Source organism: Theobroma cacao, chromosome 9, assembly GCF_053813885.1.
Source record: "Theobroma cacao isolate CCN51 chromosome 9, ASM5381388v1, whole genome shotgun sequence".
Taxonomy (NCBI): domain Eukaryota; kingdom Viridiplantae; phylum Streptophyta; class Magnoliopsida; order Malvales; family Malvaceae; genus Theobroma; species Theobroma cacao.
In genome coordinates, this window is record NC_142647.1 from 45267565 (window position 1) to 45289407 (window position 21843).

The 21843-nt window shown below is 36.4% G+C and overlaps 4 protein-coding genes, 1 long non-coding RNA gene and 1 pseudogene across 7 annotated transcripts; 4 read left to right on the top strand and 2 right to left on the bottom strand.

Moving 5' to 3' along the window:
• Window positions 1–461: 461 nt before the first annotated feature.
• On the top strand, window positions 462–3729 carry LOC18590235 (Late embryogenesis abundant (LEA) hydroxyproline-rich glycoprotein family). Of its 2 annotated transcripts, XR_016028505.1 has the most exons (3): window positions 462–1429; window positions 1842–3178; window positions 3450–3729. XR_016028505.1 is itself a non-coding variant. In XM_007015645.3 (2 exons), the coding sequence occupies exon 1, from the start codon at window positions 717–719 to the stop codon at window positions 1422–1424; it is 708 nt and encodes a 235-aa protein (XP_007015707.3). In that variant the 5' UTR covers window positions 469–716; the 3' UTR covers window positions 1425–1429; window positions 3450–3729. The 2 variants fall into 2 exon arrangements, 1 of the variants encoding a protein (XP_007015707.3); XM_007015645.3 differs by lacking the exon at window positions 1842–3178 and having other exon boundaries at window positions 469–1429.
• Window positions 3730–6401: 2672 nt separating this feature from the next.
• LOC18590237 (NDR1/HIN1-like protein 1 pseudogene) lies at window positions 6402–7941 on the top strand (annotated as a pseudogene).
• Window positions 7942–12344: 4403 nt separating this feature from the next.
• Window positions 12345–13108, top strand: LOC148761018 (uncharacterized). Its single transcript, XR_016028351.1, has 2 exons — window positions 12345–12447; window positions 12548–13108. It is a non-coding gene; the product is annotated as an uncharacterized LOC148761018 (long non-coding RNA).
• A 288-nt stretch (window positions 13109–13396) lies between these two features.
• LOC18590238 (putative aspartyl protease At4g16563) lies at window positions 13397–15002 on the bottom strand. Its single transcript, XM_018127436.2, has one exon. The coding sequence runs from the start codon at window positions 15000–15002 to the stop codon at window positions 13602–13604; it is 1401 nt and encodes a 466-aa protein (XP_017982925.2). The 3' UTR covers window positions 13397–13601.
• A 31-nt stretch (window positions 15003–15033) lies between these two features.
• On the bottom strand, window positions 15034–18434 carry LOC18590239 (uncharacterized). 2 transcript variants are annotated; one of them, XR_001929454.2, is made up of 5 exons: window positions 18165–18355; window positions 17921–18043; window positions 17487–17705; window positions 15986–16504; window positions 15034–15880 (listed from the first exon to the last, which is right to left on the bottom strand). XR_001929454.2 is itself a non-coding variant. In XM_018127459.2 (4 exons), the coding sequence occupies exons 1-4, from the start codon at window positions 18324–18326 to the stop codon at window positions 16079–16081; spliced, it is 930 nt and encodes a 309-aa protein (XP_017982948.2). In that variant the 5' UTR covers window positions 18327–18434; the 3' UTR covers window positions 15034–16078. The 2 variants fall into 2 exon arrangements, 1 of the variants encoding a protein (XP_017982948.2); XM_018127459.2 differs by having other exon boundaries at window positions 15034–16504; window positions 18165–18434.
• Window positions 18435–18752: 318 nt separating this feature from the next.
• LOC18590240 (aspartyl/glutamyl-tRNA (Asn/Gln) amidotransferase subunit B) lies at window positions 18753–20984 on the top strand. The gene is made up of 2 exons (XM_018127488.2): window positions 18753–18909; window positions 20375–20984. Exon 2 carries the CDS (start codon window positions 20394–20396, stop codon window positions 20628–20630), a length of 237 nt encoding a protein of 78 aa, XP_017982977.2. The 5' UTR covers window positions 18753–18909; window positions 20375–20393; the 3' UTR covers window positions 20631–20984.
• The last annotated feature ends 859 nt before the right edge of the window (window positions 20985–21843 follow it).

Here is a 21843-nt window from a genome sequence, read left to right on the forward strand (position 1 = left end):
TATAAATTTCAATTTAAAATTTGAGGTTGTTAAAATAAAATCTCAAATTTAAGAGCTTGGATGTTTATCTATCACAAATTTATATATAAAATAATAGGAGTATATATTATCCGTATCTCTTTAATTTATTTTAATTTACATTATATGCGAGAAATTAATTGCAAAACTAACATTTAATGCAATTCAATAATTAAAAAAACCATTTTTTTTAAAAAATTTTCTATTTACTATTCATTTATTATATTTTATTTTCCCACGAGCCTGTTGTATCTCTTCAAGGGACAAAGACATTAGCAAGAATTTCTTCATTTCTTGACCAATTTCCTAGCATCTTCACCTTCGCTTCCAATTTTCCAATGGTCGTGATCGTTAGAAACACGCGACCTCAGAATTAAGTAAAATTACAATATTATTTACTTTTTTAACTTTCATGATAATTTAAAAGAAGAAAAGAACAAAAAAATTTTATAGTTTGAATCGAAAGATCCCAATTAACCAACCAAGAATAAATGCTAATCTCTTTTTTTCTAAACGTTAAAATCTTGATAGTACTTGGTTGTTAAATTTAATTAGGAAAAAGCATTAATAACCAAAATCTCTTCCTATTTTTTCCCTCATATTCTTCTTCTTCACCAAGATCTCATTGAATCCGATTCCGACTGTTAACTCCAAGCAAAGCAAAAGCAAACTCTTTTTCGTATTTTCCTTTCCGAAAAATGCAAGACTCTTCCAGGCCCGTAACCGGCTACCCAGTGCAGAACCTTAACGGCTGCGCTCCTCCACCACCCGCTTCCTCGGCCACCGCCTACCCTTATGTTAACCCCAACCCATACCCTTACTATCCACCGCCGCCGCCCCAAAACCCACGCCCCACCTTCTTCCGCCGCCTATTTGTCGCCTTCGCCATCCTCGTAATTATCTTCGGCACCATCCTCCTCATCTTCTGGCTCGTCCTCCGCCCTCACCTCCCCGATTTCTCCTTAGAATCCCTCTCCCTCTCCAACTTCAACGCCTCCAACCAGCGCGTGACCGCCACGTGGAATGCCCAGTTCCAAGTCTTCAATCCCAACAAGAAACTGTCCATCTCCTACGGCGACATTGTTTCGTCGGTTTTTCATAAGGATTATCTCTTGACGGAGACGAGGATTGGGCCGTTCGTGCAGGGCACGCGCAACGTTAGCACTGTGCAGGCGAGTTATTCGGTGGTTGATTCTTACGTGGAGGCCAAGGTGGTGGATGCGATCAACGGCGAGAGGTCACGCGGCGAGGTCAAGTTCAGCGTCAGGGTGCTAGCTGACGTGGCGTTCCGATACGGCGGGTGGAGAGGACGGCGGAGGGTTCTTAGGGTTTGGTGTAATGACGTGGCGCTGAGTGGTTCGTCGGGGAAGATGACCGGTGGGCCCACAAAATGCAGCGTTGATTGATTACCGTGAGTTTTGAGTTTAAATTTCTTCCGTACTTTTCTCTTTTTATGGAGTTGTTATACTTTTATTATTATTATTATTATTATTATTATTATGGTGCTAACTTTGGTAACTTTTAGGATTTAAAATGATGATAACGTAAAGGACAATGTATTATTAGTCTTTATTTAATTATAATTATTTGAACTAATAGGTTGTTGGCTGTGCTACTTTTGTGGTTCCTGGAAAAATATCTTAACAGATTTCTGGAATTCCTGTTTGATTTCTCCTTTCAGTTCTGAGTTCTTTAATGTGGTTGTTTGCGAGGCTAATTCCATTCTTAACTGCAATGAGAATGACTGCGGCAGCCATACAATATTATTATGCAACTAAAGCCTTGCCTAGTGTTTTGAACCTTCATCTATGTTTATACTTTAGGAATGATGAAGTTTGATCTGGAAAAACGACCGAATTGGTTGCCTCTTGCTGATTATCACAACACTACCGGTACAATAATTGTCATAAAATGAGGGAAGAGCCTCCGAGCTTGCTCTCGATTGACTGGTTCCAGACTTGAAGAGTAAATATTTGCTTAGGTAGTTGGCAGAAGTTTGTATAGGGTACCTTATTGGTGGCAGCCTCATGGTATCGGTGATCCTGATAGACCTGATTAAACAGTCATATATGGAGATTGGGCTGTGGAATTTTTTTCTGCGTACGTATCTGGGAAATTATAGGATTGATTGGGAGTTTTACAGTATTTTTCTTTTGGGCATTTAATGTGGAGGAGAGAGGATTTTTGAATTCAGGTCCTCATGTTTACTGTGAATAGCAATGCTCCATGTTAATTAGCTGTCACTGACTCGTGCTGATCTGGTTAGGACAACGAAATGCTCATCTCTTTTATCCTTTCTTTTTTTTGCCCTATTTTAGAAACCCATCTTGATTTCCATATTTATTAGTAGTAATTTCATTTTCTGAAGTCTTTAAAGTTACCTTTGTCTAAGGATATGCCAATTGGTGGGTTGGAAGCTCCTTTTCTTCTCTGTTTTTTAATGGATAGGAAACTGAATTTTAAAGTAATGTGTAAATCCCTTACTGACTTACAAATGTTATTTTGTGACTTTTACCAAGAATTCCTTGCCGACTGGTTGTTATTTGCCTCTTAGTAAGATGGTAATCACCATGAAGGATGCAGTTTATCTACGGGTGATTAGATGTGTGTATGCTTAGTGTCAAAACGCTTATGTGTATAATGTTTCTTGGATTTTGTCTCTCTAGGTACATAGTTTTAAATCTTTTCTATGCACTTAAATATTCCATTATAATTAACTCTAGAAACAGTGTATACAACTATCCCTCTTTTTCAATTTTAGCTGTAACCCTCTTACTTGGATTTCACTTGTTCGTAGTCCATATCTTTTTCTAGGTTTGGAGTGCATTATTTCCTTGTTTATTTTTTGGCTTTTTCTTTTACCTTTTTCTTTTGTTAGGCATATTGTATTCCTTACTTATATCCTGCTTTGGTGATTTTGTTTTCCTTGTGTCAAGTCCACTCTTTGGTTTGAAGTACCTCTCGATAAAGGCTTAAACATGGATCTCCAGTTTCATCTGAAGCAAGGAAGTGATTGCTAGTTGTATAATTCTGATCTACTCTGTGTGTGTTGTTAAAACCTAAAAGGAAACTAGGAACCCTATTATTACTCAAGTCATTGCCAAGAAACTCAATGGCATGCGCTGTCATTCTTACAGAGCAGTCGTCAACGTCTGAAATGGTATAATTCTTCACATTTTTATGTTGGGTGTTTATATGTATGTAATTCCTTTACATTTAGCCCACTTCTGTATCCAATTTGTCTTAGGGACTAGGGATGTAAATGAAAGTTCACTAGTAGGTTGGTTTCTAAACTTAAGAGGCAACAAGGGACGTGCCATTGTCTTCGATCTTCACCATCTCTTTCAGTGATGTTATATGACATTCTTCTGTCTTTACTGTATCCTTCTTTCAGCCTACTTTTTTGTCAACTTTTGCTGTTAATTTTGCAGGAGAGGATGGCTAAGAGAAGGCTAACTACTGTAAACCCTACAGCGTATTGCACGGCCTTTCCCTTCATGTTCATAGCTAAAGGGAAGAGAAGAAAAGAAGAGCAAATAGTTTAAAACGAATTGTCCCAGTGATTTTGGCAGATTTTAAGCTTTGCTTTCATGTGTTGATATGAGTGTAATATATATTATTTTATGGTGTTTATTAGGTATTCTATATGTCTAGGATGGATCAAGTGCTATCATTGCCTTTGAAGTTTAACACGCACATCATTCTCGTCCCCAAAATTAAATTATTATTGATCAATTCAAAATCCCTGAATTGAAATTAAAAAAAGTAGGTCCAAAATGTGCAAAACTTGGAATGAGCTGGATCAACATATTTCAATAGCCAAGCCCATTAAGTCGCTGAGGTGGAGAAACTTGGGGTTCTTTTTTTTTTTTTTTTACGGCTCTGAAACTGAGTCAATAGCAAAACTTGGAATGAGCTGGATCAACATATTTGAACACACTATATATATACTATAAGTAATAATATATATTGTTTTCAACGAAAATCTTGATTGGAACTTGCAAATTTATATGGATAAAGTTATCCCCGATGACTACTCAGAACGAATCAGGCTAAGAAAAGAAAGAAGAAAAGAGAGAACCTACTCTTTCTGTCTTTTTGTTTGATGATAAATGTTGAAGGTATATTCTTGTATCATGTGACCTGATGAATGCGTTACATAGTCTCTGCTTTTGAGGACAGCTACAAAGTTGGATGAATACAAAGTGAACAAAGTAATGCGTGGAAAATCATGTTAAGATTGGTGGGTTATTTTTAAGCATACATGATCTTTTTGGAAATTTGACACAAGTTCATAAGGATAGATGCATATTGGAGACACCATCTAATTCAACCAAAATTTTTTTATTAGATAATAAAGTGAAAAAAGAGGTTGATTAAAATGATTTGTTGGTTTAATTACTAGGGACAAGATTAAATATTACTTATAAAAAAGTCTATTTACCAACATGTTTCCCTTCGAAGTTAAGGCAAAAAACAAAAAAAAAAACAAAAAATGGAATCTTTGTGGTCGCTTTCTTTAGCCTTTTTTCAACAACCTTATTCTTCTAACAACTTACCCTTTGGCCCTTACAATAATCATAATTTAGAAGAGACATAATCATATGATCATATCTTTAAGCAAATCAAATCACAGCTGGTCATAATCGATCGGCTGCTAACGTCGAATAACAATGATAGACATGTCCATGACCATGCTTCATATCTTCGTTTCATCCTATATTATATATTGTTTGCAAAGGAACATCCCTTTCTCCATTATATTATCCAAAAATTTTGTAAATGTCAAGATTCAATAGTAAACTACACAAATCCTAGCTAGCAAGCAGAGCCCTCTTCTTTTTCGAGAGAATAAACTATTAGAATTAATTTAAAATCCTAGCTAACAAGTTTGATGAATATTAATATTTAACATAAAATATTAAAAAAATAATATTTAAATTTAAAATATTAATATTTAAATTATACAACACTATTAAAATTAAAAAATATATTATTTTAATGAAACCATTCAATACAATTGAAATTTTTATTTATAAATGGAATAAATCTGACTAATAATTATAATAAAAAATATTTTAATGATCATCATTTGATGAATACACATTTATAATAGGTTTAAATCTTACAAATAATTATAATAAAAATTATTTTAATAATTATTAATCAATGAATACTTATTTATAAGTATAGGTTTTGGTTATCTTACACAATTGATAAATATTTATATTTTTATAGTCATGATAAAAAAGTGATAAGATGGAATTTTTTTTTTGAAAATTAGAGTTTATTTTCATTACATATTTGTGATTAAATGCTTCGGAAAATATCATTATTGATTTTATCCATTTTCATTTCCATTCTTAATTTTGATCCAAATTAGTAAAAATCAAATATCAATATTGTTTTCTACTCAACTCCTATTTATTATTTTAACATCTGAATAACTCCACCATAATGGAAAATATTTTTCATAAAATGATCTTACAACAGAAAATATTTTCGACAGTTTATCCAAACAATAAAAAATATTAAATTTTTTATAAAATATTTTACAGAAAAAAAATTTCTTTCAACAAGTTATTTTTCGGTTATCAAACAGATGTTAGAAGGAATTATTATTAAGACAGGAGGCCAAGAGTTGGTGACCCATATCTCATCTTTGGAGGAAAGGCAGGTATTTGTAACGGGCAAATAAATGGAAAACGTATAGTTCCAATGTTTGTAGCTGTCAACCTTTGGGCTAAATGTATCATAATCTCACAAAATGACCCAATGGCAATGGGAGTAAGTTAATTACCCTCAAGTTAAATTTTACAGCCATAAAATTTCGTGTTCCTGCATGCTGATTATATAACAACTTAATGGTCAAAAACTGAGCATGTTAGGTAGCCACAGTTAATTGTGCATTCATAAATAGTTACTCACAGCAACTTTATTACAACCCAAGCTAGATATGACAAACCAATTTAATACTATAAGATTACCTTTCCCTGCAATTTCACTTCAACCTCATGTGCACATAGTAATTACTAATTAATCATCATGTAGAGTTGAAGGCTGCTCAGAAAGAGGCAGCTTTTTCTTTACTTACCCTTCTCCTGGAGAAAAAAACCTGGATTCAACACTTCCATTTTCTACCCTCTTTGATACTCCATCTATCACTTTTTAGTATTAAAGACGAGTTGGATTTAACACAAGTGAAATCCTACACCATATGGTCAGTGACTAAGTTAAACATAACCATCCCATTATTATATTTTTGCTTCCAAGAGTTGAATTTTGGTGGGACAGAATGTACAATTGCCCTGATGTAGAAGCAGGAATGCACCCCAAGATAAGGTTGCATCAAATAAAAAGCTCATGTCCCTCATTTTGCACCAACCACCTACCATATGCCAATTCACATTAATTCTATTTTCCCTTTTGTCTAAAGTCCAATTTGCAATCATATACATGAAAAATAACCAAAAAAAAAATTTGCACATTAAATTAGTACCCCATCAAAACCATATCGCAAAATCAATCTCCTCTTCCCTCACTTTAATACACATTTCTATATATATGAGTCTCATCTCAGTGTTTCCCTCTTGCTAAATCTATCACCCCAAAAAGCTTTCTGATCTCTTTCTTATTTTCTCAGCTTTAGATCTTGCCATCTCCACCGCCTAAACCAACTCTACCAAAACCAGCTGCATCACCTGTAGTCATGATGGCCAAGGACTGTGGCCACCACGACCATAAGAAACAGCTCGTCAAGCGCATAGTGCTAGCCATTGTTGGGTTTTTGATCGTCTTTGCCATAGTGGTTTTCCTTGTATGGGCGATTCTCCACCCTGCTAAGCCGCGGTTCATCCTCCAGGATGTGACTATTTACGCTTTCAACCTCACAGCTCCAAACTTTCTTACTTCAAACATGCAAATCACTTTATCTTCCAGGAATCCCAACGACAGGATCGGCATTTACTACCAGAAACTCGATATGTACGCATCTTATCGTAACCAGCAGATAACTTTACCCACACTGCTGCCAAGAACCTACCAGGGTCACCAGGACCTCACGATTTGGTCCCCATTTTTGTACGGAAATGCTGTGCCTGTGGCTCCATTTCTTGAGGCAGGGTTGAGCCAGGACATGAATGCGGGGTTGGTGTTGCTCAACATCAAGGTTTTCGGGCAATTGAAATGGAAGGTTGGGACTTGGATTTCAGGTCCGTATCAAATTAACGCGAATTGTCCAGCTTATATTTCCTTTACTGATCGAACTAAGGCCATCCAAGTTGGTTCGGTTATTAAGTATCAGCTTGTGCAAATTTGCAGCGTGGATGTTTCTCTTAACTAGTTTTTTTCTGTCCCATCCGAGAAAACCTATTTTTGCTCTAGTTTTTTTCCCTTATTGTCGGTTATATGACTTCTTTTCATATAATATGCGACTGCTTTCACATTTTATATATATTCAGTCTTTTTAGTTCTTCTGTCAAGCTAAGATGACAAAGAAATTTCTTCCAAATTGAAGGCTCCGAGATTCAATTTTGGACCTTTGCCCACTCCCCTTGGAAGGTAGTCAACCATGGAGTCAAGTTTTGTGGTTGCAGTTCAACAGATTTCTATAATTTTTAATTTTCTTTTTGTCTGAACAGAGAAGTTGGCAAACTTTGAAGTCAGTTGAATGTTAGTTTCAATGGTAATTGTAATTGTAATTGTAGCTAGTGAAGGAGTAAATTTGTGGTGGATGAACGAAGACTAGAGAGAAAGGGGAAGAATGCCAGACTAGCTGGGGCCCACTCCAGGGCTTTAAATTCTTTGTTAATCTTGTCCTGAGTAAATTACAAAAGGGTCCTTCAGTGTATGCATGCAGCAGTGAGTGGGTGTTTTTTTTCTTAATCTCGAAAGTGGTTATCGAATTCTAGAGTTGTTTGACGGTAGTCCTACGTCCTTGGAAACTGCAGAAGCCTCGGCAACGTTCTTCAGTCCAGTGAATCATATTTCTGATCTTTTCTTCTACATTTTGGAAGTGGGGAAATTAAGCCTTGGTTTCGATTAAAGAATACGTATATTACTAGTTTATTGTCTAATAGCATATTTTTTGGATCCTGTTCCACCGCAGCAGGACATCGAGCAATTCAACTCACGTTCTCTTAGCTTAAACTACACAGCAAACATTGACCAAATCAAGTTTTTCTGCTCATTATTTTCTTTGGGGTCAGTCGGTTGAGAAACTTTGCTCATTCCTCCAGGCCTGATCAGACCTCAGCAAAAGACCAATTCCAGATTCCAGCAATGTTTTTCGTCTGCAAAGTTTTGTCCACACATGTTAGGTGCAATTAATAGAGCTCATGGGCCACACCAGTGAAATCATGGGAAGGTTTTTCTGGTAAGATCCAAGCCTTGAGAAATACTAAAAACAAAAATATAGTAGAGGAGTTTGCGTGGGGAGAAATATTTGTATCTTCTTTTTTAAACACTTTATAAAAGCTAGGCTAGGCTTTGCTGATTCTAAAAGAAGGGTGATCACTTCACCTGCTTACGTACGTTGGGAATTATTACGAACCACTAGTTTGGTTCTTCTTACAACCAACTTCATGTCTTGTAATAAGAGAATAGCTAGGGGGTTAATTACGACTCAAGATTTTTGTGTAATATATATTTCATTGTCATCCGTGACTTTGAATTCATTTAAAATGTTTTAAATTCATCCATTGCGTCAACCATCATTAAAGCACCGCAAAATCTGATACCATAGTCTAAATAAATATGTATATGGATGTCCATGTGGTAAGAAAATGGTAGCCTGGATATATGTGGTAAAAAGAGGACTCATTTGATTTTTTGGATTAGAATTTATGCCACATTAGATAACATATTTTGTTAATTATTTATTATAGTTGACGAAATAAATGAATTTAAAATATTTTTAAAAAATCACAATTAAAAATTAAATTCTAAAGTTTTAGGATGAAAATAAATTATTGTATAAAGGTTATGGATGAATTGTGCATTTTACTACAAAAATTTCAAGGATTAAGATGTACTTTTGGTTTTGGGTAAATTCAAGGATAAAGCTAGTCAATTTTTATTGGGGGATTAAGGTAAAGAGGAACAAGGGGTTTTTTTTCCTCAAAGAGAAATAAGGATTAAAATTTTTTAAAACTAATATGTTGAAATTTAAAGTTAAGGAGAGTATAGTTGAATGAGGTATGTTGGGTCATTTTATTATTCTTTATTTGCATTAGTTAGAAATTATTTTAAAGGGATCATTAAGAGAGAAAATATATAGTACATAAACAATTTTAAAAATTGTGGGAGGCTACCATCACCCATAACTGTACAAGCATCCGCCCATGGGTAAATTAAGATTAAGGTGCATATAAACATCAATTAGAATTTTGAAAATAATAATCATAATAAAATCCAACTAGAACTGTATAGGGTAGAAAGTTAATGAAATTGTTGAAAATATTATCAAATGAAGGATTGCTAATTGTAGAATGTTCTTCTACTAAGGAGAGAGGACGTGTTGTAATAAGTGAAACGAAATGCGCTAGAGGCGACGAAGAGAAAGACTAGAGTAGTTTTTGAAGTATAAGTGCTTCGGTGGTAAGCGATGAAGAATAAATAAAGGTGGAGAAAACGGCGAAAGATGAGAAAAGCTGAGTAGAGAGAATAGTTCGAAGAGATTTGAGAGTTTTGATGATAGTCTTTGCTGGGTTTCTAATAATTTCTCATTACCTTTCAACTTGCAAGACTCTCGTATTTATATTGAATGGGAACACTTTCTTAGGAGTAATTGGAAGAACATGTTTAATCATAAAGAATGTGCTTGTTATAGAAGAGCACATTAAAGAACGACTTATTGGATATGACACTTAATTATGGGAGAATGCTCTTATCATGGAAAACACGTTGAAAAATGGCTTATGGGATATTAAATGTAATTGGGTAGTGGGCGTTAGTTTTGGATACTAGAGTAGTGACATTTGATGATGTACCACACAAACTCTTTAAGGAAGAAAAAGCACATGTACTTCAAAGAAAAGTTAAGAGAAAGTCTTCTTAACTATTTTCATATCTGAGCCACCAAGTTAAGTTCTCTAAAACATCCCAAACGTGAAGATAACTCATGAATCCTATTATCTGTTCTGAGTTATTTTCATTTATCTTTATAAAATAGCTATTCCACGCTTGTTCCCATTATGTAGCATAACATATGAAATAACTGTTTTACGTTTGTTCTTATTTTGTTATACAATACTTTAAGAAATAATAGTTAATCAAAATTAAGCATCTATAATAATCGAACAAAGGTTTGCTTTAGAACTTAAAAATAATCAAAAGATAAAAAGGTTATTATTATGTATAGCCAGAATAAGAATCACCCAACAAAACTTTGCCATGCAATGGCAACCCTTCTTTAAGAAAAATCAATTCCTTGTTTTGAGACTTTCTTAGTGTGTCAATTAGATGCTATGGGCACTCCAAAAAAAAAAAAATTAGATGCTATGGGCACTAATGTACAAGAAAACAGGTTATGGGAATGTTTAGGTCATTCGTTCATTCGTTGCTTTTGGCATTCCAATGTTGTCAAAAAGCCATATGAAAAGTGTGTAGGGTGGATTCTATCCACATATTGTCATCTTGCAAAGCCTATCCTCACATTAGCTACTATTGCACAGACTCAAAATCAGATGTATACATGTATCATCGTCGTCATCTTACCCATACTCTCACCCCACTTCCCTTCAATTATTATTATTATTTTGTTTGCAAGCTTTTTCACTGTGAGCAGAAGTTGTTAAGAGAGAGAATCTTTCTTCTCTATCTTATTATTTCACATTTCAATCCAAATAACTAATTGACAAAACAAAAAACCCATAAAAGAAGAAAAAAAATGAAAGAAAGAGAATGACTGTTAATGGTGAAAAAGTAAATGCACAACTCAGCTATGATTCAGCAGAAAGAAAAGAAAAAAAGTAGACTAGTACTATAAATGACCTTTACTCTCACCATGCTACAAGGCAATAAAACCTGATATCAGATTACATTGTCATGTCTTATTCCATGGTACAAGTTAATGCTTGCAATTTAGTGCCAAGGTAAATAAAAAATAATTGCTTGCAACTCCTTAGACAAAAAACATTAGCTGTGAGCAATGAAATAATTAATTATATAATTTTTGGGTATTCTGAAATAAGGTTTTCTTAACTTCACATTGCATATAGCCCAGCTAAGCTAAGCCTTTTTGAGAAGTCTCAATAGATTGGCCTTTGGGTTTCAGGCCACATTGTGCCTGCCCCGGCCCAAGAAGACCGAAAACCTGTCGGAACAACCTTTTTTTGTTTTGACTTGTGCGGAATCCGGTCTCCTGTTGCCTAGTAATCAAATTTATTGGAAATTCTGCATTATCTCATGCAAGTTGCAACCATGTATACGTAACAGCAAATTGTTTGATATTGAGTAGCGTCAGATCATGTAAAATCTCTTTACTGATCTTCAATCGTCGGCAAATTAGAATTAAAATAGGCATCAACATCAAATGTAGCCATCTTTCTCTGAACAATGGAATACCATACGACGTAGAATGAAAGATTGAAGAGACAACCGCTGGGACTTGTATCTGAATGCACACCCAAAACTCTGTGGAAATTGTTTCATATTTGGGCTCTGGGTCTCCTCGCTATAAACGTTTGCTGCAACTCTTGATATCCTCATTTATTGGCAGGAATACTTTCCTGCTATGCAACGGCGCATTGGATCGGATGAATTATTTGGCTTTGCTATTACCACCAGCATCTTGTAAGCTGATTAGAAATTAATGCTCAAATTGATGACATATTGTTTTACATACATACATACACATCACCATTCACCAAGCAATCAGATATTTCTGTCAATTTGGCTCTCATATTGTCTCAAATGTTGCAGATCATCCCTGCTGTTTCAGCTGCCGTATAGAAACCTACATATTCCTCGTCCTCTACACTCTAGAGGGTGTAGAATATCCTAACGAGCTAACTTATCTTTTATTATTATAAGTATTAAATGCTTTCAGTTCAATGCATCATAATTTCTTTCATGATAATGAAGCTCCAGCTGTTGTAACTTTTTCTGTTAATTACCAAATAGCTGTAGCAACATGCAATTATGCTTTCATTTTGCAAGCTGGCTAGGCTCTCCTGATTCATTCTTAGATCACCATTATGTCATTTTTGCTCCCTTTATCCTCTACTCTCCACCAACCGTACTAACTCTGTATATCCCTACAGTGTTTTTCCCCTTTCGCTTCCAGAAAATATCTTGCTTTCACATTTTCAATAAATAAATTGTGAATTAATTTAGGTTCTGTAACTTGTGTACAGACGATTAGTGCAGGTGATTTCAGAAGACTCTTCTATAGCATGAATACCCGGCAAGCAGACCACCGTATAACAGGTTTGTGTTAATTCAAAACTGAAATCACCTTTACCTTTCTATTTTTTCTTATTGAAAGGCCTTTTCCTTTCTATTTTTGTAACACGGGAGTCACTAGCAGTTTTTTTGAGATACGCAAAGTGGCTGGTACTGGGTGGGATGCTAGTAGGGGAGCAACTGCTTGTAACTTCCAGCGTAGCCAAAGGCATTGCAGATTTGAAAATTTCTGAATCCAGCCACAACCTGGGGTCATATAGAAGAGGCCAGACCGTGATCAATAGATTCTGGCCATCAAGAAATGCTTAAAAGCAAAGCTTGAACCGTACAGGGCGCCTACAGGCCAATACAAATCCATCTAGTCAGAGTCTTGGAAGAGGTCTTTGGGACTCAAAAATGGCAGGAACTCTGCATGCCATCTAAACCCAGCAAATTGCTTCAAGTCAAGGCCAAAGGGAGAGGCCATAAATTCCTTCAACTACCGCCTCAAGATGGCATTGGAGAGACTGTACTTTGTTCCAAGGAGGTTTTCCTAGGGAAATCACAGCCCATGATAGTTAAGTCTTTTACTTCGTCGCAGACAATATTATATTATATGTATGGGTTGTGATTCATCGCAGTATAGATTTTGGTACAGAGCATGATCTAAAGGCTTGTGTTTTGACAGTAAACTCAAAATTTTGTGTATTTAAACTCCAGTTTTTGATCAGATCGTTTGTGAAACTAATTCCCTCTTTATTTCCAGGGAAAAAACAGAAGGAGATTGTAAAGTAAAATCGCCATACACCCTGCCAAGCCCAAGATCCCACCTCAAAAGTCAAAAGTGGAAAAGTTGAGGAGGTAAAGGAGGGGAATTAAGGCCTCCAATGATTGCTAGTGCTCTGCAGTAATTGTATTGAATAATTTGATTGCTGAGAAGCCGCCAATGATGTCGTTTCCACATGAAAGTGCTACTTTAAAATAAAGAAGTTGATTTGTGGAACACCCTAATTAATTAACAATGTATCATTACATTACAGGCTCAGCATAATCAAGATATGAATGAAGATCAAAAGGCCAAACCGTAGATTAATACTAACTCTAATTTCCTTCCCCAATTTTCTCGAAATACAAACTAATTCTTCAACAGTTTCAAACAAGTGCCCCACCCCTTCCAAATATTGGACCATAGGTTTTTACTATATACATAACTGCGGCCTTAATCCTAACCTCTCATTCCTCAAATCATACTCCACATAATAATTCTGCATCTGAAAATTCCCCAATATCACAGCTGGCCCACTCTGCCCCACTTCACCCTCCCCTCCACCGACACCACCACCCGTCACCACCGTCAAACACGCCGCCCCACCATCAACCAACACAAAATAATTATTCGGCGGCAGCGCTATCTCAGCACCTCCCTTAAAATGCAACCTCAATTCAGGTAACTCCACCTTCTCCCTTCCCTTCACATGGAAGCAAGGCCTCAACCCGGTTAAATCCTCAACATCACGAGCTCTACTATACTTCTTAACTTGTTTTACAAACTCTTCAGCTACAGGCTCGAATACCTCACGTGCCATGAACGTGAAAGTCGTCCCAGAATCCACTATAGAGCCGCCATTGCCATCATTTCCAGGGGAAAGATATTTGTAGGGAACCTTAACGTGGCGGCCTCCTACTGATATCTTCCTTAAACCAAGGTAATAGTAAACTTTAAAGGCTTCTTTGCCTTGGACAATGGGGTTTTTGAGAAACGGTGTGTAGGTTAAACCAATCTTTTTCTTATCAAAATCCGAGTTACTATCAAGTATCAAAGGGCTGCTACTAGTAGAGTCATCGAAACGGTGAGAGATGAGACAGTAAGAGAATTTATCCAACTTAAGTTGAGTAGGTAAAGAAGGAAGGCCACGGCCGAACCCGGCAACGCCAGCGGGTTGGTGGGAAGAGAGAAGGGAGCATCCCACTAAGAAGTCGGGCTCAATTCTATCTCCAAGATTCAGGGTTTCGGATAATGCAAAGCCTGCCGTGGTTCCTAAGCCATAGAAGATAAAGTAAGGAGGGCAGATTTGAGAGCAGTTTTGGGGAGTAGAGTTGTTTCCACATTCATCACATTGGGTTGCGTTGGTGTGGTGGATCCAGGAACATTTTGGGTTTTGGCAGCCAAGAATTTTGGAAGACGAAGATTGTTTAGGGATAAAAGATGGGATGTTGGAGGAAGAAAAAGAGCAGTTTTTGCAGAGATAGTGATGAGTACAAGGGAACCAAACGAAGTCACTGCCAGTATCCATGACGAAAGGGAGGGTTTGAGGAGGAGTGCCAAAGCTGAGGGAAATGGTGTAGCCTCCATAGCTGTGGGAAAAGAGTGGTGTGGTGGTGGTGGTGGGGGAAGCACCTCCCTTGGTGGCGGTGGGCTGGGGGTTTTTGAGGTGGTGGGCTCTTTTTAAGGAGGAAGAAGCAAGGCGATTGAGGGTTTGGTAGGGATCTGGAGACGGGTTTTTTTGCAGTTGTGCGAGTGGTAAATGCAAAGCAGAGGAGATGATGAGGAAAGTGCAGAGCAGAAAAGATAAGAAACAGAGATCACAAGGAGGAGACATGGTTTGCTTTTTGAAGATATTTTTAAAGAACTTTTTTTTTTGGGGGTTGAGAGAGCTTACTTTAATATAAGTGAAATGCTTGATGAGTTAGGTTTGGGTGTTAAATTTGGCTCAACTGTAATGAAATGAAACTATACGTAGAACAACAGCGGAACGGATGTGAACATGGTGCATGTGCTTCTACTATTGTAAGGGAATTAATGGCAATTGAGATAATGTCGTGATTTCCTCTATACAAGGCAAGGAGAATGTGACTGTGTATACATTTGTATGCAAGGAATGCACATAATGTGATGAAAATGTGGACAGTGGCAACGTGATCTGCTATTTATTGTCACCATCTAGCCAACCAGCCAGCTAAAGCTCTAAACCTCTACTTGCCCCAATGCTGTCTTGTCCTGAAATTAGAGTAATGTTGCATTTTTATAACAAAATTCAAGATAGACAAGTGGTAAAAATTGTGCGTTTGGAATTTTACCATTTGAGCCAACCTGTTACTAGTTTACTGTGACCCAATCACTCCTTTCTACTTCAGGATCTTGCAACGTTCCTTCACTTCTTCACTCTTTTTTCTATTTTTTTCTCATCTAGTTAATACTAGGTAAATTGCATATGGACAAAAGGAATTTCCTTTACTGCTTTGAATACAAGAATGGGAGAGATAACAACATTTTACCCTTGGCCTAGATTGAATCAAAGGCTAAACATTCAGTGCTCTCCGTGACTAAAAAAATTTTTCAGTTCTATGTAACAAAATTACCATGCTCAATGTTGCTTCACGATGTTGAATTAAGGTTAAAAACAGTATCAAAATCGACTACTCCAGCCATCACCATCCCGTCAGATGAGACCATCATTTTGTAACCATTATATTCCACCTGGAGTTCAATAGGAAGGAAAAAATAACCATGATCAAACTATTACAAATTTAAAGTGAGATGCAATTGAATTTCAATGGTAACAAAATGATAAATTTTCTTAACCTTCTTGTAGATTTGTAATGTACAATAAACAAAAGGTCTCTTAGGATTTCAATCTCCCCATTTGTTACTCCGTCTCCGGAGAGAAGTAGCCAATCATTGCTCTTTTGCCCTCTTGCGTGCCAGAAAACGTTCCCTAGCTGCAGCAACCGCATCTTCACCTCTTTTGTGATGGTCACGTTTTGGTTGATCAACTGATGGTTGCTTCACTGAAGAGGTCTCTTGCAGTGCAGTCTCTGGAAGAACATCAACAGTAATTGGCCTTGAATCTTGGGACTCAAAGTTTTCTCTGGAACTTGTTTCATCCTGAGTCCTATCAGTCACACCGGAAGACTCGGGAGCATTTGAGTTAGGTAATGGCTGAACTCTTTTGATAACATCTATCTCTTTCTCATCTTTCTTCTCAGGTTTCCTTGATTCAGTATGCTTTTCTGGCATCCTTGGTCCAACCTCGTTTGCCCCAAATGCAACATTTTTACCAAGGTTGAAGTAAAAATCACTCAGGTCACTCTTCTTGGTAACCTTCAACAAAAAAAATAAAAAAAGACCATCAATCAGGTAGTTAAAGCACAAGTAATATCAGAGTTAGAAACTGAACTGTTAATTCCACTAAATATTGCAATTCTTACTCAAACTGAACTGTTAATTCCAGTAAATATTGCAACTCTTACTTGCTAATCCCTAGAAACTGAACCGTAAAATCCAGTAGATGGTGCAATTTTTACTTGCTAAACATATTGATGCCCAATTTTTCATATGCAACATGCCAGACGGACTACCTACTAGAGACCAATGAAGGAAGATATTAAATTAGCAAAACCATAATGGCACGATTACATGACCTGCTGTAGACAACCAAATTGAACCTAAATCTGCTTTCTTATTAAGGCATAAGCAATCAAACCCGTAATTTCCATAAAAGCAGGGCACATGCATGGGATGCTTATAGGAGTAACATGAGGTTGAAGAAGTTTATCACTTCAGCATTTATTTATTTTATCAATTAGTGTCAAACAATGGACAATCCACTATAGCCTTCTGTAGATCATAACTGAAAACTACTATGAAAATATGATGCCAAAGGAAAAAAAAACCAGCCATGAAGCATCAATTAGCCCAACTGGAACAGCATGCGCAACAGATGAAAATTTGTTTTTCCTTTTTGTGGTAGGTTGGTAAACAAGAATCACATTGCTTACACACATGCAAGCAAAGATGAGCAGAAGTTACGGGACTGATTCGCATGTCATTTATATGGAGCAAGGAAAAGACTAATTCAAACAAACATGTCAAGTGCAAGCAGACAGAAACACCTAAAACAACTTTGTTATTGTAGTACAAGTGAACCAACAGATCTAGAGCCACAAGGGCATGTCAGACACCATTAAAGACTTGTAACAATTCAGTCAATCATAAGTGGAGTAACATGAAAAATAGAACCAAACCAGTAGACGAAGAAGTGACAAGCAACATCACATGAAGTAGAAGACAAGGCTCAACATACATCATCTTTCTCCTCTCGAAGTTGACGTAAGCGCTCTTCCTCCATCCATTTTGCCTGCTCAGCAAGTTTTTTCTTGTAGGCACTTGTCACAAACTTATCCTTGTCTGCAAAAAGGTGATCCTCTTTACTTCTCTCTTTCACGAGTTTCCTCTCATATACTATCTCCTGCTCCCACTTTCGTTGCTCTGCCTTTTTAATTAAATTATGAATATATTTCGACTGCACAAAATAGCCAGCATCCTCATCAGTTCACATTAATGATTAATCCTCTGGTATATTTTCATCAATTATATGTATATTTATGTCGGCTATTTTGTTATATACAGAATTATGAAAATAAAAAACACATTTCATAAAACAAAAGGAATAATTACCGTAAGCAATCAAATAATCCTAGAAACCACAAAAATCCTCAAATTTGTAAGAAAAATTACCTGTCGCTCTTCGCGATCTTGAACACGGGGACGAACAACCTTCTCTTTCATCTCATCGTAAACTCCATCATAGTCAAACACCGAAGGATCTTCCTCTAGCGCTTTCCTATGTTGCTCCTCTATCTTCAAAAAAAGAAAAGAAAATAAAAAGATATAAAGTTAAGTTAAATTATAAAAAATAAAAACTCTAAAAAAAGGGGGGGGGGGGGGGGGGGCGCAAACTGGAAAGTAAGGTGAATCTTACCTCCTTGAGAGATTTGTTCTTGCTAGCCTGCCGAGAAATCTCTCTCTCCACGTCATCATCGTCGTCGTCGCGAAAGCCAAGAGGAGGAGGGAGCGGCGGTCTTGTTACCGGCTTTTTCTGCTGCGACGGTGGAACCCTAAGCTGCAAACCGTACTTCTTCATTTTTATTTTTTTTCAGGACAACAATTTCATCCAATTCCTTGGGAGTTGTTTTTGATCCAACTAGCGTTAGCCAATTAAAAGGGCGTTCAAGTCTTTTTACCTTTGTAATTGGATTTCTTTTCCCACCCGCTCTTTTTAATCCAATATTATTTTATTAGTGCTAATTTGTAAACCTGCGCTGCTTGTTCTTAAATTTTTATTATTTAATTAAAAAATTTTATTTTAGAAAATTTTAATTTGCGTAATACTATATATATATATATATATATGCCAGATATACTTTTTCATTATGCAAATTTTCATTTCTCTATTGTTAGTAGAATACATTTCTTTATTGTTAATTAAAACAATTCAGATTACCTATTTTGATTCTCGTCCAACTTGTAGGAGGTAAAACTTAATTTACAGACAAAATCCTAACCTATGTTTTTATGTTTGTCCCCAGGGACACCATAAACGATGTCGTTTTTACGGGATTTTAACCTTTTTAATGTCTATCGATGTCGCGGTCCTGGTGTTTCTTGTAGTCTCCGGCTCATCTCATCTCTCCGTGGGCAGTAGCTCAGATTACTGAACTTGTTAGGTAAGTAGTCTCCAAACTGCTCCAAATTCAACATTTTTTCATTTACTGTAATTTATTTATTGACGTTTTTATTTAGAGAACTCGAAATTCCGTGCGTCTTGAGCCATTTTTACGATGTATTATTATTGGGGGTAGAGAATCAATTTTATGATGTCTAAATCGTTAATTTAGAGACATTTCACTAGGATTTCAAACCTGAGTGGTGGGTATTGTATCCTACCAACAAGGCGTTGGTATTTATTGGAATATGAATCCCTGCTTGCTGCAACATGCTTAGATTTGTTCTTAGCTGTTCACCAGTGGGGGGTTTAGGGGGGGTTGATTTGGCCAGATTTTATCATTGATTTGTTGCTAGCTTAGCTTCCCTGTCCGTAAATCATGTTTAATCTGTTAGTTTTTAAGAAATTACGATTTTGATACAGTCTTCAGCAAGTTCTATCTTTTGAACTGCCTAGTTAGTTTTGGAAGTACACTTCTAGTTTTGCAGGTGAAGAGGCTTTAAAGTTTAAAGATGTTCATGAATATAGCTTCCTCAGTGTACCACCTATGCATTTAGCTTAACTTACATGCCTTTCAAAGGTTGGCAATTTTTTGGTGATTAATTTGCAAATCAAGAGCAATATGTATTGAGTAAGAGCACAAGCTTTTATGTTCAACATTTCTTGTGAGGGAGAGCTGCTGACTTCTTTTAGATTAGTTTTGTGTATGCTAGTGTGGTTGCAGGTGTACTGAAGTGGGAGAATACATTAAAAGATCCTCAAGGGACGTTATCAAGACCCTGCTAGTTTGGAATTATGTTGATAAAGATATTTCTGATTGCTTTTATTATTTTAATGTAACAATTGGCATAATGACAACATGGTTATTTTGAACAAATGCTCTAGAAGAGGAGCTTTGTCCAAATCCCTTGCAGTCAGTCATATTGCTCTCGCAGTCCATGAATGTCAACTGGCACCTGCTTCACTCCTAATTGCAAAATTAAAGCGTTAGTATGCTTTTGAAGAATTAGGGATTCTTCACTGGTCTGAGCTTTAATATATGATTTTGAAGATAAAAAAATACCAAATTACTGCATCAGCTTTGCTCTTGTTAATTCCTTGATATGCTTTGTCTTTCTTGTTTCCTAACCAAGTTTTAGTCACTTGGGTAGATGTCAAAAGAACTCTTGTTATTCTAGTATTATTTTTTTATAATTAGGAGAGGGGGATTCGAACCCTATTCTTTAGGCAGGGGGATTATGCACCAACCAATGAACCAAATGCTCGGGTGCACTCTTGTTGTTCTAGTATAACTACAAAGCTTTAGGCACATCTGTTTTAGATTTATTGCATCCCCATGGTCTGAGAGGATATGCATATATTACTTGTTTGAAATTGATAATCAAATAGAAGACAAATAGATTGCATCTCTCTTTCATGGAGTACTAATTTACTGCTAATTTTTTTCTGGCTGATTCTGCTTGAAGCTGGCCAGGTTCTCTTATCATGGGAAACAAGCCTGTGAAGCAAGAACAACGAGAAGAGATTCTCTTGAAAATTGTGCCACCATTGGACCAAGCTTATGTTCGATGGCTTGCTCGGGATATTGAGAGAATTCATGGTTTTACTCCAAGAAACCCTCGTGCAGTGAAACCCCCAGATCATTACATTGAGTACATGCGCTTGAATGGTTGGTTGGATGTAGACTTGGATGATCCAGATCTAGCCCATTTGTTCAAGTAAGGAGGAATGAGGACATATCTCCTATAATCATTGTATTACAATTCACCAATCACAGTCATAAATTGTGTAGTATCAGCCAGAATATCATACGGAATGCAGTGTAGGTTTATAATGTTGAACCCTTACATAATCTTTTGTTCTGATTGGATAATTTCAAGGTTGTAGTAAAAAGAACTGTAAATGAATGCTTGGGGAGAAATATTTTGCCATGTCATAAGCTTGTGAACTATGCTTAGAATTGGACGGTAAATGGAAGGGATACAGTGGCTATGTGAATCAAGTTACTGTTGTAAATGAGGAAGTTATCTTTGTCAGGATGGATAAAAACCTGAAGGGAGGTTCCTTCTTTCAACATGCAGGTCTTTGTGTTGATAACTTTGAGTTTTTCGTTTCACTTGTTGCTTTGACTCTGGAGATGCATATCCACCCCAGTTCAAACGGGACGCCTTTTAGTGTTACACGCATTATTTAAATTTGAATTTAGGATTATGATCTTGATCAGCCATGATTCCAAGACTCTGCCTCACGTATTAAAGAATATTTTCTAAATTTGAAAAGAGAGATTGAATTGCTAAGATATTAACTCGTGGAACAATCAATGATTAGATTTAGAAATTTAAAATAACTTAAAAGGGCCTAGGTTTTGGTTAAAATCTACCAAAGACCCAGCCCAATGTGGACAACCCAACAGTGCCCCAACAAAGTGGCGCCTAATCGTGGGAAAAGTGACAGATAGGGTTTCGGTTGGTGAGCTTATGCGCGCCAAATAATCGCCACTTTATTGCCCTCAACCAAAAGGCGCGAATCGCCGATTCGAACCTCATTTTCTTGCCCTTTTTATTTTTATTTTTTTGTTATTTATTTTAGTTAATTTATCCTTCCTTTTTATAGATAGCGCACCAAATCCCACGGGTCTAAACTAAACCTCACTTTTACCCTAAACCTAGTATTCAAAATCCCAAATATAAGAAAGAGATAATACAAATAATGTTTTTTTGAACCTTTTTTTTTATTCTGGTAATATTCTAGTCAACAAAAATTTAACGGCCTAGAAACCTCTATATAATAAAAACGAGAAAAAAACAAATTATAACAAATAAAAAAATGGGACCCTTTTGATTTGGACTTTGTTAAAATGGCGGGAATTCCCCGAACAAAAAGAAAATAAAAAGAATTTCACGTGGTTTAAACTGTATCCAATTTTAACTTCGCT

Coding starts and splice junctions, on each gene's coding strand:
- LOC18590240 (XM_018127488.2), top strand. CDS start 20,394: ATGGGAAACAAGCCTGTGAAGCAAGAACAACGAGAAGAGATTCTCTTG.
- LOC18590235 (XM_007015645.3), top strand. CDS start 717: ATGCAAGACTCTTCCAGGCCCGTAACCGGCTACCCAGTGCAGAACCTT.
- LOC18590238 (XM_018127436.2), bottom strand. CDS start 15,002: ATGTCTCCTCCTTGTGATCTCTGTTTCTTATCTTTTCTGCTCTGCACT.
- LOC18590239 (XM_018127459.2), bottom strand. CDS start 18,326: ATGAAGAAGTACGGTTTGCAGCTTAGGGTTCCACCGTCGCAGCAGAAA. Junction 18,044..18,164: donor AGAACAAATCTCTCAAGGAG/GTAAGATTCACC, acceptor CTTTTTTTGAAG/ATAGAGGAGCAACATAGGAA. Junction 16,505..17,486: donor TTCGAGAGGAGAAAGATGAT/GTATGTTGAGCC, acceptor TTTTTGTTGAAG/GTTACCAAGAAGAGTGACCT.